Below are 17,417 nucleotides of genomic sequence, written 5' to 3'. Positions count from 1 at the left end.
CGTCTGGAATCCCCAGCCTCTGTCCTTCAAATGCTGGCCCTGCAGATTGGCAGCTTCCCCGCGCCACGTGTGTTGATCAAGAGACATGTCTACCTATGGACACCTTTGAAGCACGCTTACACATGTAACTTTAGATTCACCTTGACCTTGAAGACAAGAGATTTTTACATATCCAGTCAAGAATTATTGCCCCATTCAGATGTTTCCATGTATATCATGATATGTTGTGCTCACTTCTTGTGACCACCAGCTTGAGTTGGCCAACCTTTCCCTGGTTGCTCTCCCATTGAGCTCCAACTCAAAAGGACCTTTTCTAACTCACAATGAAACATTGCTAGTGCTATGATTCACGTCTTCGATTGCACTTGCTGTGCCTTGATTCCATTCGTGAGGATCATCGCACCAGATAGTGCGCCCGAGCCAGCCAACATGGTCACTCCGGAAAAGACGATCAGCCTCATAAGATCCACGCCCGACAAGATGGCGCCCTGAATCGGAAGGCCCGTCAGCGAAGCCACGGCAGCAATGGCGAAGAAGGTCCCCAGCATCGCCCCAAGGTCATGTGTGTGTCCGCCTGCAACCTCGACCAGGCACGGCGCGGTGAGCGACACGAAGGCCCCGGAGAAGAAGCCGAAGAACAGGGCGAAGACTATTAGACCGCCCGCTGAGCGGTGGTAGTTGACGGGTAACCAGATTGCCAAGGTGGAGACCCCAGAGAGAAAGGCGCAGACGACCATGACGCGCAAGTGGCCGATGCGGTCCGAGTAGAGGGACGGGAGGATGCGGCCAAAGATCGATGCGGCACTAGAACGAAACAGTGTCAGTAGCTGAGACGTGATGGTATTTTTCTATGGGGTGTAGAGAACTCTTACTTGACTATGGATACTGTGTAGGGACCAATGTAATACGTGTTCCGGGACTGTTCGGCGAATAGAGGGAGGTAGTTGAATGGCCCAAAAAGACCCCAGAAGAAGAGGAAGGAGCCCCCGACGAAGAACAAGTACGATGGCTTCTTGAACACAGCAACACTTAGGATGTTGCGGCGTGCTGCCCAGCCCTTGGGTTTCATTGGCGGCACAACCAAGATGTTGGCAATCGCCAACAACACCCCCACCATGAGTGCGGTCCATCGTATGGTGGCGCCAAAGCCAACCTTTTCGAAGAGTTGAGCAAGTAATATCGGAAAGATGACACCGCCTGGTAAGGATTATAAAGAATTTCAGCGCTCTGTCTCTCGTTCCGCATCACGAGGCAGATGATCAAGGAGATTTTGCTCACCAGCTGATGATCCGCTAGCCACAACCCCAACAGCAAGGGCCCTCTTCGTCTTGAAGTACTGGCTCGTAGCAACCAGACCCGGGACGAAGATGCCGGCAGCTCCCAGCCCGAAGCAGAGGCTCTGCGCAAGAAAGATCTGCCAGTACTCCCGCGCAAAACTGAGGCCAATCAGGCCCATGACGGCCAGGACGGAAGTGGGGGCCAGGACAGCCCGGGGCCCGAACATGTCGACCATCATGCCGACTGGCTGCGACAGGAGGAACATGAGGAAAAGCTGCATCGTGAGGATCCATGAGATGGACGAGGAAGACTCAGAGTCGAGGATGTCTGTCTCGTATACGAGCTGGAAGGTACCGAGCCTAGGAGGAGTAGTTGGTCAGAAGGTGCATTTGAGAAGGCGGGAGTTGTTGGACAAACTGTGGAGGTCAACTCACGCATTAAGAAAGCCAAAGGAGCAAAACTGGCACAACCAGCCGGCGGCGACGGTTTGCCATGCGGCTCTTCCACCATCGGGCGGCGTGAAAGGCGGAGGCGGAGGTCTTTCCTCGTTACTTACCGACAATTCGGAGTGATGGTGATTGGTTTCCCGGGCATGGATATCGTCCTTGGTGTCGTGACTGTGTTGGTTGGTTGCCATTGTGAAGTTTGGCGAGCCTCGAAGGTCTTTGGCCTAGAAAGCCCTTTTCCGCTGCAAAAAGAGTAAATATCGACTTGAAGTCTTTCTTCTACTGGTCGACCAGATTGGTTGACGGAGTGAGATGCAGAAGGCCTGCTCGGACCTCCATGGAGCATCCGCGGAGCTGACTTGCTCGGGGTTCACAGAGCCTCGTACAGAGCTGACCTATCTACGCCTCAGCTCATCCCAACCACGTTTCGCGAGCCGCGTGGTTGGTTGGTTGATTGATACGTTCAACCTGTCTTAGACAAGACTCAGCGTGTGCTCGCCGTGGCATCTGTTTTGATAATACCCTGTCCTTGGCAAGTTCGGTTGTCCAGATGCGGGAATGCAGCGTCACGTTTCCGCCTACAGGTTACGGGCAAATGCAATACTTCGGGATGAGGTTTTTTTTAGATAACTGCTCATTCATCCTGGAGCCCCTGATCATGGGGACCCGTGGCCAAGGATGCTTATCCTTTTAAGTATTTTTACTTCGATTTTATATATATCTAAGAATATATATAACACTCTTATATACTAATAAATATTTAAGATTTAATATTTAAGAAATATAATACTTTTAATAAGAATTATAAAATATTAAATATTTATATTTTTTATTTTATAATATATAAATAAAATTATAAATTATTATTTTAATAATAATTTTAAGTAGAATATTATTTTTATAAGAGAGAGAAATATAAATAAAGTAATTATCTAACTTTTAATAATAATTATAATATATTAAATATTTATTTTTAATTTTATAATATAGAAATAAAATTATTAATTATTATTATAATAGTAATAATAAGTAGAATCTTATTTAAATAAGAAAGAGAAATATAAATAAAGAAATTATCTTTAATATATTAATTATAATTAAGTTAGTATTATTTTTTATATAGAAAGGAAGGTTTAAAAGGATTTTAAAAAGAAGGTTAAAGTTTTTAAATAAGTGAGTAAATAAACTACTATAGGATAATTAAGTAAGAAGCTAGTTAAGACCTTTAAGCACCTATATACACACACACTAATAATTATAATATATATATATATAATAAAATTAAGTTTTTAAATATAATTATTATAAAAAAATTAAAGTTTCTTTATATTATAAAGATATATATAAAGCTTTTAAAGACTTTATATGTAAGTTTTAAGCTATTAGGGAAGAAATGAGCAGTTATATAGTGTAAATGAAAAAATGATATAGCTAAAGCTAAACAAAAAAGGATTTTGCGGCCTGTGTGGATTGAACACACGACTTTCAGATTTTCTTACTGAAGTACGCTTCAGTCTGACACTCTCCCAACTGAGTTAAGCCCGCTTTTTTTTATCAATTTAATTTTCGGATGATGTGTGCTCCAGAGAGCTTGTGCAGGCAATTTCATGGCATCAGGTCTGCGTTACCACCCAACATACACATTTCTCAAGCCACACATTTCAAATACACTGTATGTTTAATACTGGCGGCCACAAAATATCTTACAATTTTTGAGCCATTTCTAAAGATAGTTTCCCAGCCTATGTGACCCGCCTTTCCCCAAAACCCGCTTTCACTTGCCAGTGGACCTGGGACTAGTCTGAAGTACTGTTTCTCGGACGATTTAGGTCAGCATCCGACCTTCGGTCCCGAATTCTCTTCTGTCGTACGTCGATTCATGCACCACAAGACAAAGTTGATATAAACAACCTCGCAAAAGTATTCCACGACCGCCCAAAACGATCCATCAAACAAGTACAAAGCCCAGTCTCTGCCTGATGTACCTTGCGGCAATGGACTCTGGGAGCCGAGAACGTCAAGGTATATTAGTATGATGATGCCGAGAGGGCAGAAAGCTGCGGTAAACTTCAAGCACTGCGATGCGCTAGGAGTGGTTGTCCATTTTATGAAACGAGAGCCATGACGATAGCCCGAAGCACGGTGGGCAGCCTCGCTTCGTATGTGAAGTCCCGTGAGGGCCCACGCATAACAAGATATGGGAAGAGCCACAAGGGCGAGCGGGAGAAGTGACAATAGCGACGAAGGGACCGAAAAGCCCACATAAGTGTAGATAAGCTGAGCAGAAGCCAGCAGCGTCACCGATGTTACCAGGAGCCACACTGCGATGGACATCCATTTGCTAGACCGATGTTCCAGGCTGTCGAGTACGGCGGTGGCGCCATACTGGCCGGCGCAGTTTTGTACTTGGTAATTTGCATATCGTGCCTGCTTTTCGTCGAGCCCAGTGACAATGGCTTCCAAATTACCGATATCGACTGGATGACACTTCATTCCGTGGTCATGGCTGGGATGGTCCGACTTTGTGATTGCAAAGGCAGGAGTTTGATCCGCAGGCTGGTTTTTGGATCCACGCCAAGCAAAACTGAAGATCTCCAATATGACCAGAGCCAGAGGGCTGAGAGGAATGAGAACGGCAAAGATCTGGCCAACTGTCCAACCTTCGACTTGAATCCTGTGGAAATAGGAGTCGTGTGCTGGATAAAGTTTAATGCACCCTTGGACAAACGCAAAGATAAGAAGAAGTACCTAGGCCAATTAGCATTTTGTCATCAACCTCGGAGAATGATGTCAGCTTCAAGCCGGCCTACCTTCGCGAGCCTCGAGGTGAGCATGTCGAGCATCAGACGACCCGTCAGGTGCAACACCAGCAGCGGCGTTGTGACCATACCTTCCACAATATCGGGTCTATGCGCAGTCGTTGGGAAAATGCGCACAGCCATCTTGGTTATCTTGTCGATCGCGCGTCGGCTGGAGCGGCTGGTAGAGCTTCTGATGTGTCTTCTGAAAATCCCCGGTGGGAATCGAAACAGCCGTCTGGCGGTCCACGTAAACAGGATGGCCAAACTTGCTGCCGAGATGACGACAGCTCGGAAAGAATCCGTCCCAGAAAGTGGAGTGTTAAGATCGCAATACTGCTCGATCCGGGCCACCACGTCCAAAGAGTGACTTGGTGGACTGCCCGATCGTGGCACGTAGCCGAAATCTCCGAAATCCATAAGGTCTGCATTCTCGTACAAAATCACATTCCTTAGTATCGATGTAGCAGTGGAAGTAAGCTTAGGGGGCTCCACCGGAGTGAAGTCACCCCACCGGCAAGGGTCGGCCAAGCGATACAGGTCGTTGACCATGGAAACGTCGTAGTAGCACAACGCAGGCGACACGGGCTGGGCAGCCGACTTTGCAAGCATGGGATAAGCGATTTCCCAGTCGAATGGAACAAGACCCCGGGAATCAGGTGGTCCTGTGAGCTGTGCAAACGCGCGTTTGCTATACCAGTTGAAATGTGCCGTGGGGAGCAGGGCAACTATGAGCAAGACCAGCTGCGCGCACATAAGCGACAGGCGGACGGTATTTTGCCAACTATGCTCCCGGATATACTTTTGAGCCAATGAGAGAGTCCCCATGTAGGTAATCGTCGAAAACCATGCGAGGTTTACTAGGATCTGCCAATGATAGGCAGGAACGCCGCTCCGGATAGTCGGTGATGGACAGAGTGAGAAGAAGCCTCTGATTAGAATGGCCAGGCCAGCGAAGATTTGAATGTCGCCCAATGCTAGGAGAGACTGTTGTTGTTAGTCTTGATACTTTTTATGTCTGATGTTTGACGCGACTCACAGTGGAAAGCACACGACGAAAACTAGATTGACTCAGAACCCTCGACGGCCAGGAGGAGATGCGGCTTGGGATCAGTCTCTGAGCGTAAGAAGCGGTCAATCGACCGATCTCCCGCGCAGAGCCTAGCACTGTTTCATCAACGACATTGCCCTGCGCATGAGTGATTCTATCATGCGAGTCTTCATCATCGGAATCTGCCCCGTGAAGATAGGCGGCTGAAACAGCCAACACAGTGATGCCAGCGGCGACAACAAAACCAGTTATGACCTACTACTGTATCAGCGTGTTGATCAAAAGAAGATGGGATCAAATTGCTCACCCCTGGGCCTGATATTTCCGGATAGGAAACCACCGTAGTCAGCCTTATGGTCGGCAGGCTGCACTCGACGGGACAGGTCCACAATGCCCAGGCCATTTCTACTACTTTAGTGGGAAAAGGAGGAGCTGAGGATTACGGAGTGGACGTCCCACTTTCTGGGCGGGAGCCATTTATTAAGAGCCTCAGCTGGCTGTAAGCACTAACCCAGATCAGCTTCATTCTGCACGTACAAGGCACAGCATGAGTGAGTCGTTTCGATGGCCTGCTGCAGTGTCTAGTTTCTATTCTAATGACCAATTGAGAGCAAGACCAAATTTATCGGCTAATTTGTTCAATTTCACTCGTTAGACAAACGTTCGCTCTACGAATCAAGTTTCAGGCTCCAGAGGCAGCGATCCCAAGACGTGATTCAAGACGTAGAATCCCGCCCCCACGACACCCCTGCGCCATGATCCCGGTCTGCCATACAAGCCCTGGAGTGCTGTTCATTTTATGCAGCAAATTCAAAGACCCTCTGAAGAGGATTTGCCAGGAAAGAGAGAGCTGGGAAACGCAAGTTTGACCTGATATTCTAGTAGAATTACTCTGCCAGCGACGCTTCAAGTAATTATTTATACAAGCGGCAATTTCATCTTTGAGGACAGGATCATCTCACAAAATCTAACACCTCGTTCGTTACGAACCCCGGGACATCAAGCCCCGGTGTCTTCAACCTCAAAGTCGCAGAGGAAACGAACGAGATTTATCTGTGCAACTCGGCCGCCTTGGCTTGCTGGTTGACATTTAGGTCTTGCCTGCCAAATCAGAAATTCTTGTACAGCTTCGACAGCGGCTCGATAATATCACTACAGATTGAGCTCCAGACACTCAGATCCTCCCAGTCGAGCTTTTTCCCAGCGGACACGTTATTGCCCCTCAAACACTGCGATACCGTCTCCCCGAAAAGCCCCGGCATCGGATTCGTCCAGTCGGCCTCCCACTCCAGCGCCTGGGCGAGGCGCTCAAAATATTTCGTCGGCTGCGGCTGTGATTGTTTGTCCGACTCGGGCTTGGACTCATCTAGCCCAAAATGTGCCTCGAGTGTCATCCCGTGCCATATCTCCAGCAGTATAATCCCTAGCTCCAGCAATGCTGCCCTTGTTTCTGTTTCTGACGGGCCCCCTTGTGGGGAAGACGCGCCGCTGAAGTTACAGACGACGAATGGCCGGCTCAGATCAACCGGCGCGGGTCGCTTTGCGCCGCTGGTGGGGCCGGGGCCGGGTGCCGGGTCGGATGCGAGGAAGAACACCGCGTCTTTATGCCAGGCTCTGGTGAGCCAGGGTGTTTGGAGGAGCTGCAGGAGGCTGGATGCCAGCCGCAGGGAGAGCTGCAACCTGGGCTTCCAGGGGAGGTTCGCTGATGCCGTGTTTAAGATTTGGGTTAGGGAGACATAGTTTCTGTGTTTCTCATGACTGTGCGACTGGACCCCGAGCGTGGCGTTGTCTTCCGGGAAAACAACCATTTTCTGATTTCCGAGCAGCGCAAACGTGGGCCTGGACTTCGTCCCAACGGCCTCCTTAATGGTCCTGCAGATGTTGGTGATGGCGGTTCCAGCGAGCTTTGTGTCCGATGGATCCTCCGTCACACAGAAAGTAACGCTGGCTTTTGTCGAACCTGGAGTGCCGCCTGGTTCGGTGTTCATATTTTCATGGTCATCCCGATAGTTTCCCAAGACTTTGACAGCGGCTTCGTAGTAAAGCGTGTCCTCCTTCTGTCCTTCAGCCTGAAAGACCAATTGGAACATCATCAGCGGCGCATCGGGGCCGGCCGCACCACGCCCGCGAAGCAGCTGGTGAGCAGTATCAACTCGGTCCTCGAGGTATAGCCTCGCCTCGTGGCTGTCGTGGCACTCGTCTCGGAATCCTTCCAGAACAGCACCATACAGGCCCCCAGCCAGCCCCCGAATCTGGCGGAATGCCTTGGCGAGCTTCTGAGACTTCCTCGACGAGTTGCTATTCATCGCCTGGCAGTTCGACAAGGCGAGCTTCGAGAAGCGCTCGAGTGCGTTGCTGCACTTGTCGATCTCCTGAATCATCTCCTTCATGTCGGTAATGCCAAGTACCAGCTTGAGCCTTGGGCCGAGATCAGCCATCAAGCTGGGCTTGTCTTGATTCGCCTGGATGATGGCGACAAGGTCATCTTTTGGGCCCTAATCAACGTGCAGTGTTAAAAAGTGCTACCAGTGACAAGGCTCCCGGTGACAGTTACCTCGAGCCCGGGCACAAGGCCTGATATGCACCTAGCTACCTTTCCAACTGCCTCGATGTTGGCCGTAAGCTCATCAATCAGGAAGCTGGTGTTTTTGAGGCCTAAATAATCCTCCACCTGCTCCTGGACCTCGCTGTCGTTCAAAAACCCAACCGGGTCATCGTCCAGAGCGAGCGCATCTTCGAAACCGCTGTCTAACAAGATAGACTTGATCAGCTCTTCCAGGGTGTGCTGTTGAAGACGAAGTGCCCGAGCCAGTTTGGCGACATGTTGCCGCTTGTTAAATGTCGTCCCAATCCGGCGAAAGCCGTCTCGATAAGCATCTACAGACTTGAGAACAAAAGGGAGTGCTCCCAGGACGAGGCCTGCGATCTCAAGCCCCGACATTGTAGTGGCGCGCAAACAGGCCGAGATGCCTGCCAAAATACCTCACAGCGTTGAGGAGCCGGGGTCAAGCTGAGCTGAAGATGACGAGAATCTATAGATTGTGCTCGCACGTGAGGAAGGCCCCGGGGATTGCCGCCACTATACTACTCCGCTTTATGATGCTGACATGCATCACTGCGGCTGAGGCTCCATCTGGCTTGGTATTTGCCCGCTTCAATAGCCTGCACGTGGACAAAACTAATTCCGGCACTGTGATACAAGTTTGCGCGGGGGTCTTATCTGAACAATTCACTCAACCTGCACATGTGGCCCAGCAAAGCTACAGTCTTGTCCTTCTCATAAAAGACTTCTACATGCACCACTACTCCCTTAACGTTGTCGCTCACCATGAACGAACCGATTACTGTAGGCACAGTGTCTAGCACTGATGCCCTCGAGACCCAAGCTGATGCCCTCTCAGACTTGGGTCTCGAGGCTATAGATCTCTTTGGGAAACTGAAAAAGGCGCTGAGAGAGGGAACTGACGAGAAACTGCGCGAAGATTCATTCACTGCCGAATCACAGAGGTTCGAGCTCTGGGCTGCAAATATGGGACTTTTCGTTCCGGGCCACGGCTCTCTGGACTACCGCGTCCGAGAAGCCGAGAAGCTGGCGCAGACGCTACGGAGGTTTATGCAGGACCTGAATACCTCGTTAGAAGATGGTAAGATGCTTCCGATTTGACTTGGCAACAAGGCACTCATCACAGAACCCAAATAGTCGTTGAAATGTGCTCCGAACCCAAGCAGGAGGGTGCATCCGCGATGAGTACATCCAGTGGAGAAGAATCAGAATCTCATGCACAGGAAGATGAGGCTAAGAATGAGGGCGATGACGAGGACGAGGACGAGGACGAAGAACCATGGGACACGGACCTGCTGATAGACAGCGTTCGAGATCCTATCAACAGGCTGTTCAAGATGTCCATTAAGATACGGAATCCTTCTACCCGACTTGGATCTTCCAGAGCTGCCAACTACCGACAGGTGGATGAAGAGACCGGAGTCGACTTGCTGCAAGCCATGAAGGAATTTGATCTGGACTACGTCAAAACGGTGTTTCTGGAGTATCGAAAGACCAAGGCACGTCGGGACAGTCGTCCTGCGCAGCCACCAGGAGACCCACCAGGAGAACATGACGACAACGTGTGGGAGCCGATCAAGACTGTCTTGACCGAAGAAAGAGAGCGGGAAAACAGCGGTGGCCACTCTTACCTTATCGATCGGATCGCACAAGCAAACGTTCGCCGACGACAACAATTCGCGTACTGGGCTGCACACCGACACAAACTCGACAAACACACAAAAGCGTACCAGGCTCAAAAGGGCCGGTTTCCAGTTACGGAAAGACAGACAGGCGGTGGGCTAGGGCTGGAACTCGCTCAGGGACCCCTTCCCTCCATCTCGAGTGCCACCGGGCTTGACATGGCGCGGCTCGAGATATCGTCAGACACTCGCTCGAACTGGGCCCTTTCAGAGTATGCGCCGTCAACAAGACGAGCAGCCGACGCCCCCGTTGACTTCCCCCCGGCTCCGAAGGTCTCGCGCAAGACGCAGGCAGACAAGTTCTTCGAGTGCCCATACTGTTTCTTCCTGTGCCCCAAGGACATCCTCGCCGAGAAGGCGTGGAAGGCCCACCTGATTCACGATCTACGCCCTTATATTTGCACGTACGAGGACTGCAGGAACCCCACGCAGCTGTACGACAGCCGGAAAGACTGGGTGCAGCACGAGAACTCAGAGCACCGCAAGGTCTGGAGGTGCCCGGAGCACGAGAACAAGGTCTTTGAGAGCATTGACGGGTACCGGCGCCATCTCCGGGAGCGGCATGCTGGATCCATCGGCGGGGAAGCATCGTTGGCTCGCATCATCCAGGCCAGCGAATCAGTTGCGGATACCTCCAAACGGGCGTGCCCCATCTGCACGGTTGAGCTGGACACAGGCAGGGCGATGGAGGGCCACATTGCGCTGCACCTGGAACGATTCGCCAGCTTTTCGCTGCCCAGGTCTGTCGACAACGACGATGACGGCTCTAACGCCGACTCGGGTAAGGCGAACAGAGTAGACGAGGAGGGGTCCCGCGATGACGACTTTGAGGGTGGCTTCGAGTATCACAGCCAGGTGAATTCCAGCGGGACTCAGTCTGCCGGACGTCCCCCGGAGGTTGGCATTTCAAGCCCACGAGATGAAACTGGGGCCTTTGGAGTCACACTTCTCGAGAAAGTTGAAGATCTTGGAAGCAGCGACGAGTCTAGCAACAGCGACAGCGGTCAGTCTCAAGATGAGATGCCCACTGACAGACTGAAGGTGGGCGAATGGTGCGCCGATTTTGAGAAGTATGAAAAGGTCGAACGGGAGTTTTTGGAGACACTAGAACAGACAGAGAGAAGACTGGGTGGTGACCATGAGGAAACACGGAACTGTATGAAAAGAGTGTATGATTTGTTGCGTGGCCAGAAGAAGTTCCTGGAGGCCGAACACATCCTGCGGAGAATACTGGAGCAGACCGAGAGGGCACTCGGGCCTGACCACCAGGAGACATGGGCTTCGATGAGCGAATTGGGCTGGCTGCTACACGAGCAGGGGCGCTATGCAGAGTCGGAACAGATGAACTGGGAGGTATTGGCGCTGCGGGAGAATGCGTGGGGCCGCGAGGACCCGGAAACGCTGGTCAGTCTGTCCAACCTGGCGATAGCGCTTTCACTGCAGGGCAAAGTGGCAGAGGCCGAAGTGCTGGGCCGGGAGGCGATGGAGGCTCGCAGAAGGCTACTCGGCCCTTCTCATAAAAACACACTCATCAGCATGGCCAACCTGGCGCATATGCTGATGGGGCTCGGCAGGGTTGATGAGGCGGAGAAGTTGTGTGGGGAAGTGATCGAGATACAGAAGCAGGAATTCGGGCACGATCATCCGGAAACACTCATCAGTATGAAGAGGATGGCACAGGTGCTCTATGCACAGAACAAGGTGGAGGAGACGGAGAAGCTCGAGCTGGAAGTTCTGGAGGCGTTCAGGCAGACACTTGGGCCTACGCATCCCGACACCCTTGCGTCTTTGTACACTGTAGCTTCCTTCTTGCACTCGCAAGGGCGTTGGGACGAGGCTGTAGGGTTGATGGATGAGTGCTTCCAACTCCGACGTCAGGTGCTGGGACTGGACCACCAGTACACCCGTGCAGCGGCCAAGAACCTGGACGAGTGGCGCGCCAAGCTTGGGGAACCGGATGAGTAGTATCGTCGATTCTAAGGGCGAGATATACCCCAATCATGAAACCGTTGACCGTAGCCGTAGCCGTATGGCAGCACAGCCGTCCACACTGCGCCTTGACTTGCGTGTAGTCAGGTTGTCAGGTTGGCGTAACGAGGTGACTGGGTGACTGGTCCACTGGGGCCAGTGCTACACGGTTCTTTGGGCCAGCCATGGAACTTCAAATGTTGTTGATGATGCCGAAGGGTCACCTGACTTGGGGTTGAGCCATAGTGGCAGAAGTGGGCAGCGATGGGCACCGCCGTTTTGGCTGCAACTGCTGGGTTAGATTAAGTGTGTGTTCTAGAGGTGAGTGGTATATGCAGTACTTTGCTTGGGTAGTGTACAGTACAGTAGAGTTCAAGTGTTGCAGATCGGGAGCTGTAGCTCCATCTGGAAGATGGGGATGGTCGCTAGCTCATGACGATTGTTTCCCAGCCGGGAAGGGCTAGCTCATCCTGGCCCTGCCCTGGCCATGCATGCCCTGGTTCTGGCCAGGGCAGACCATATGACGGAAGCAGCTACTGGGCTTGCTGGGGAAAGCTTCGCATGCAGACGCCACCACCCACGAGATTACTGATTATTGCTTTGCTATAGTTTAGACCTAATCTTTAGACTGCAGACTCTAATTCTCCCTCCCGCCCACATGGCCCAGGCAGCCAGGCAACAGAGCCGTTCCCAGGAGATCCCCAACAAATCCGGTTTGGTGTGTGACGTCGGTTGCGGTTAAGGGCTGCTGTTGCTTTGCTGGCTGCTGGCTGCTGTGCCACTAAATCCTTCTCCTGAAATAACAAAATAATAAGCCGCAGTCAGGTAGTCAGCCGACCCCAGACAACTTTCGAGACACGGCAGTAGCCGTTCTTTTTTCTTTTTTTTTTTCTTTCTGTTTTGTTTTTGTACATCTGACAAGAAGGACATGGCATTGGACGAGGTCGGGGCCGTTGCACGCCGGGGCCAAGTGGTTGGTGCAGGTACCTAGGTACTTGTGAGAATGATTCATAGAGGGTCCTCGAGTCCTCAAACCCAAGGGTCTATTTCCAGCTGTGGCAGTCCCAAAACAGCAGGGACTGGGAGCTGCCGGTTCCTCCTGGAATGACGTGGCCCGTGCCAGCCCGAGAGCCTAGCCTCCTGCCTCGCCAGAGGTCTGTGTGCCCTGTGTGCCCTCCGGATCCCAGGAATCAGATTTGATGCTGCCCCATCCGCAATTCCAGCTGCAACCCGTCTGTGACTGTAAGATTGCTTGCTATTGCGGTACGGGGAAGGCCCATTTTCCCTCTAATCCCCTTCACATGGTGATACAACTCTGCCTGTGCACTCCACGATCATCTCTTTTCCTCTCTTGCTCCCTCTCTTACCACCTTTCCTCCATGTCCTTCTCGCCTGTCTTCTGTCGCTCCTTTTCCATCTGCACCCTCTCCTCTCCATCCATCCCTGGCCATCCCTGCCTCCCGCGCCGTGCCTTCCGCCCTTCACCTTCGCAGCTCCGAGCCTAGCGTCCACGACCACGCCCACGTTTTTTGTCTGCGAGCAGCCACGCGACGGGTAGGCTCTCCCAAGGCCACCGTGGCTGGTCAGAGGTAGCGAGCACAACTCCTCCTCCTCCCCCCAGCTCTCGAATTTCGAGGCCTGCAGCCTGCCTCAGCCGCCGGCGCAATGCAGTCCATCCAGCAAAAGTGTCGCCCAAAGCACCAGGTCCTCGTGCTCAAGTGCTACCCGCGCACCAACAAGACCACAATAGGCGTCAAGCCCAACTCGAGCGAGCTTAGCTACCTGCTGTTCTACCTCATCTCCCGCAAGACCAAGATCAACAAGGTCGGCGAATTCCTTGAGAAGAAGACTGCCAGCGACGTCTGGCACCAGCGCATCGGGTATGTTTCAAGGCTGAGGGAGGCACAGATGCGCACATGCACATGCACATCCACTTGCATCCGCACAAGAGACTGACTGACACATGTCCTGCCCCCAGCAATGTCCAGGTCACCCTCCAAATCCTCGAGGCCCTGATCGAGAAGAGCCCAAAGGACCTGCCCCTGTTCGCGAGATTTGTCCTCAAAATCCTCGACCTCATCCTGCGTTCGAATGACATTACCCTGGTCGAGTCCTCCCTCCCCACCTTCGACGCTTTCTGCGCCAACCACGATGCCTCCTCCCTGTTTGCCGACCAAGCCTACCTCCGCCAGTACGAGGCTGTCATCCAGCAGTACGCGTCCCTGGCCTCGACACGAGAACAGCAGGGCAAAAACCAGCCGAGCAAGCCGGTCGCCGTGCGATGGAGGAACGCCGGCCTCGAGGCCATCAAGAGCGTCGCCTCTTCCGACGCCCTCTCCTCTGTTGCCGGCCGACAGCTTGAGGTTATAGTGCCCATGATCCTGGAGAACCTGTGGACCGGCAATGAGGAATTCCTGGATGTCTTGTTGCAGCGGGCCAACATGGAGGAGAAGGTGAACACGGATTCCCTGCTCAAGCGGAGGAACAGCAACGCGACGGTGCACACTACCGAGACCGGTGGGGACCCGAATCCCATCGCCCTCTCGGGCACGGCTGGCGATGTCGACAAGTTGGCCGAGGAGGAGACGGGTGTCCTGGCTATTCAGTGCCTGAAGCAGATCTTCGTCGTGCCCAACAGACAGCAGATGCACACGGCCACCACGGCCTTGCTGAAGTTTATCGAGGAGCGGGTCCAGCAGGATGAGACGGTCGTCAGGACAAACAATGGCCAGGACAGCGGTTGGGCGATCCACCTTTTTGGACTTATTTCGCGCTGGGCGCCAATGCAGGAGCGGTACGTGATTCTGGTCACCGCCATGGACACCATGATTCGGATACAGCTCAAGGAGGAGACGCTGCGGCAACATATCGTGCTGACGGCCATGGTCGGGTCTCTGCTCCGGTCGGACGTGAACTTGATAGGATTGAGCGTGATGGATATTATGCTCGGTCTTGTCCAACACATGAGGCGGCTGGTGCAGATGCCCGGCGACCCGACCAGCGGCGCGAAGAAGGAGCTCCTTGGGCGCATACAACAGACCATGGGTGATCTGGCAACCCACGTCTACTATAACGAGCAGATTATCGACATGGTCTCGGCTCTACTGCTTCGGCTGAAGCCATCTAAGAATGCGCCCATGGCCAATTCGACAGCCCCGGGCGAACAAACAGACACCGACACCAAAGCATCCGATGACCAGCACTCGGAGTCGCCTTTCTTCCTCACTATTGCCAAGCTCACAGCTTTGAGGGCAGTCAAGGGCATCCTGAAGATCGCCAACCCCAAGGTGAAAATGAGCGGCAGCATCAGCCTCTCCAGATACCCGGTGCCCATTGAGAAGTGGGAGGGCACGCAGTGGTTGCTCAGGGACGCGGACGGGGAGGTCCGAAAAGCCTACGTGGACGCGCTGCTGACCTGGCTGGATCGAGAGACCAAGAAGACAGACCTGATTGCGAAAGACGACCTGCGAGCTGGCCTACAACCTGACCCTGCCAGCCCGACCGACGCACGACGCGCCCGGTCAGCTGCCTCTTACCGCGAACGACCATCCAAGAAGTTCAAGAGCAGATTCCTGCATCTTTTGCACATTGCCATCTATGACAACGCCCTGCAGTATCTGGACTTTGACTCCGATGTCGTTCTCCTTCACGTACTGCTTACGAAGCTCGTCAACCGCCTGGGGGTGAACGCAGTCCGTTTCGGTCTGCCCATGGTCTTCCGGCTACAGGAAGACATCCAAGATGCCGAGACCCCACTGCAGAAGGTGCGCCTGGGCAGCTTGTGTCATGGCTACTTCTGGGTTTTGACCGAGAAGTTTGACTTTGACGCCTCCTTCGTCGGGCGCGCGATTCAAAACGAGATCATCAGACGGAGGACAAAGCAACTCTGGGTCGACGGCGTGCAGGTTCCAGCACCACCGTTGGAAAAGTGTGGGATGCCCGGCGTGGTCACGCAGCAATCTAAGATATCGCAGCAAGAGGCAGAGTCCGAGGCACTACTGCCCTTTGACGACCGCCTATCGCTCGTCGACTGCATCTGCACGAGCTACCAGGAGGCAACACTGTCACCACCAACTAGCCCGGCCGGGTCTCCTGGACGCACGTTCTCGCAACCTATTCTCAGCGCCACGGGAAGCATGTATTCACCGACCGAGAACGAAAGGGAGATCCCAGCGAGCTTTAAGGAGGCGATGCTGTTTGACTGGTCCCGCGAAGCTGCCATAGCAACCGTGCAAGCCGCTAGTAAGTCGGCCTCGCTCAACGGTTCCCGTGCTGGGACAAGCGGGACCCACCGCAACCGCCTCGGTCTTAATGGCGCGCTGGCGAACGGGCACAAGGATTATGGTCAGCACACGCCTGCCGGTAGCAACCACGACGTCCGGCCACGGTCCCAGCCCGCGCCGGACGGGGGACGTCTTGCGCCTCTGCAGGCGAGGGCGAGGAAGAGTAGTGTCCGCAGTGGTCTGTCGCGAAACCCTGACGGAATGTCGACCCCAGACGAGGGCACCACCTCCGTCAGCCAGATGAAGAAGATTCTTTCCGGTGAGATGCCCGCCCCGCCTTTGACGGCTGGCGCGCGCGAGGTCAGCAGCAGTGAGGACAGCCTCGTTAGCTACGACATGTCAGCCTCGGAGATGTCTTTCAACCCACCACCTGCCACGGCGCAGTCATCGGGCGCCCCGACCGATACTTCCTCACCTGCACATACGCGAACGCGGTCCATGTCTCAGGGTCGCGAACGTAAAGGCTCGGATGGCGCCTCCCTGGGCCCGCTCAACTCCAACCCCCCGAGCGAGTCCGGGCCGATCCTAGACGAGGAGGAGGATAGCGAGGGCGTCCCGCCCGTCCCTCCTCTGCCCTCCGGCTTGGACGGGGCCCCACATCCTGCTCCGCAGACCGCCACCAAGGACTACGCGACCTCGCTCGAGTTTGGCTCGCCGAAGTCCCTGCCACCCCTGAGGAACCCCAAGCAGCGGAGCGTCAAGAGCAGGGGCGGAGACACGGTCCGGTCGTCGACATGGGGTAGCATCCACTCGCGGGATGAGGCGCTGCCGACCATGGACCTGCAGTCGTTGCTCAAGGGGATCGACTCGCGTGTGGGAGAGGGCAGCCTTGGGAACGTCAGCCGGCCACCTTACTAGTAGCATGGCTGGTTGTGTCGACTCTCTGGGCGATTCAATACCTTCTCTTCTACCTGCAACAACTCTTTCATCATTCAACCCCAGTACCGATCTAGACAAAAGTTTGGGGTAAGCGACAGCTGGGAGGAGCCCAGCATTGGGTGAAAGCTGGTTGTCGGGCCAGTGCGTATTCACCAGCACACACACATACATATACACACATTTCTTATCCCGGTTTTATTTCGCGATGCCTTCCCTGTATTCAAGGTCATGGGTTCTGCATTGTTGTCGGGTAATCAGACCCGGCGCGAACTTTACTTTGTCCACGTCTTTCTCTTGCTTTATGCGACGCTGATAAGCCAGATGGGTGTTATGGGTGACTGATGGGATCTTTTGTTATTTGTTTTCCGGGGCGGGGGGTGAAGCATTGCGAGGGTGGGAATGCTGTTGGGTTTGGGACGGCTCTACATTTTTGACGTCGCATATCTAACCCCGACATGAGCGTAATAGT

General features: G+C 53.3%; 4 protein-coding genes across 4 annotated transcripts; 2 read left to right on the top strand and 2 right to left on the bottom strand.

The window, feature by feature from the left end:
- Positions 1–347: 347 nt before the first annotated feature.
- Positions 348–1,558, bottom strand: KVR01_009567 (uncharacterized protein; the record flags this gene model as incomplete). Its single annotated transcript, XM_044794158.1, has 3 exons — positions 348–804; positions 873–1,197; positions 1,279–1,558. 3 exons carry the CDS (start codon positions 1,556–1,558, stop codon positions 348–350), a joined length of 1,062 nt encoding a protein of 353 aa, XP_044642069.1.
- Positions 1,559–6,551: 4,993 nt separating this feature from the next.
- KVR01_009387 (uncharacterized protein) lies at positions 6,552–8,638 on the bottom strand. Its single transcript, XM_044793454.1, has 2 exons — positions 8,128–8,638; positions 6,552–8,068 (listed from the first exon to the last, which is right to left on the bottom strand). Exons 1-2 carry the CDS (start codon positions 8,512–8,514, stop codon positions 6,683–6,685), a joined length of 1,773 nt encoding a protein of 590 aa, XP_044641889.1. The 5' UTR covers positions 8,515–8,638; the 3' UTR covers positions 6,552–6,682.
- A 190-nt stretch (positions 8,639–8,828) lies between these two features.
- Positions 8,829–11,832, top strand: KVR01_009427 (uncharacterized protein). Its single transcript, XM_044792876.1, has 2 exons — positions 8,829–9,217; positions 9,274–11,832. The coding sequence occupies exons 1-2, from the start codon at positions 8,902–8,904 to the stop codon at positions 11,781–11,783; spliced, it is 2,826 nt and encodes a 941-aa protein (XP_044641929.1). The 5' UTR covers positions 8,829–8,901; the 3' UTR covers positions 11,784–11,832.
- A 1,619-nt stretch (positions 11,833–13,451) lies between these two features.
- On the top strand, positions 13,452–16,927 carry KVR01_008999 (uncharacterized protein; the record flags this gene model as incomplete). The annotated part of the gene is made up of 2 exons (XM_044790365.1): positions 13,452–13,666; positions 13,765–16,927. 2 exons carry the CDS (start codon positions 13,452–13,454, stop codon positions 16,925–16,927), a joined length of 3,378 nt encoding a protein of 1,125 aa, XP_044641501.1.
- Between the last annotated feature and the right edge of the window lie 490 nt (positions 16,928–17,417).

This window comes from Diaporthe batatas, assembly GCF_019321695.1.
Source record: "Diaporthe batatas strain CRI 302-4 chromosome Unknown Contig00011, whole genome shotgun sequence".
Taxonomy (NCBI): Eukaryota; Fungi; Ascomycota; class Sordariomycetes; order Diaporthales; family Diaporthaceae; genus Diaporthe; species Diaporthe batatas.
The sequence above is the reverse complement of the archived record's forward strand: the minus strand, read 5'-3'. Positions and strand labels throughout refer to the sequence as shown.

Bases quoted from the DNA above. Each gene is read 5' to 3' on its own strand.
- KVR01_009427 (XM_044792876.1), top strand. From the start codon at position 8,902: ATGAACGAACCGATTACTGTAGGCACAGTGTCTAGCACTGATGCCCTC. The intron at 9,218-9,273 runs GTAAGATGCTTC...GAACCCAAATAG, and splicing joins GAATACCTCGTTAGAAGATG to TCGTTGAAATGTGCTCCGAA.
- KVR01_009387 (XM_044793454.1), bottom strand. From the start codon at position 8,514: ATGTCGGGGCTTGAGATCGCAGGCCTCGTCCTGGGAGCACTCCCTTTT. The intron at 8,069-8,127 runs GTAACTGTCACC...CACGTTGATTAG, and splicing joins GCCTTGTGCCCGGGCTCGAG to GGCCCAAAAGATGACCTTGT.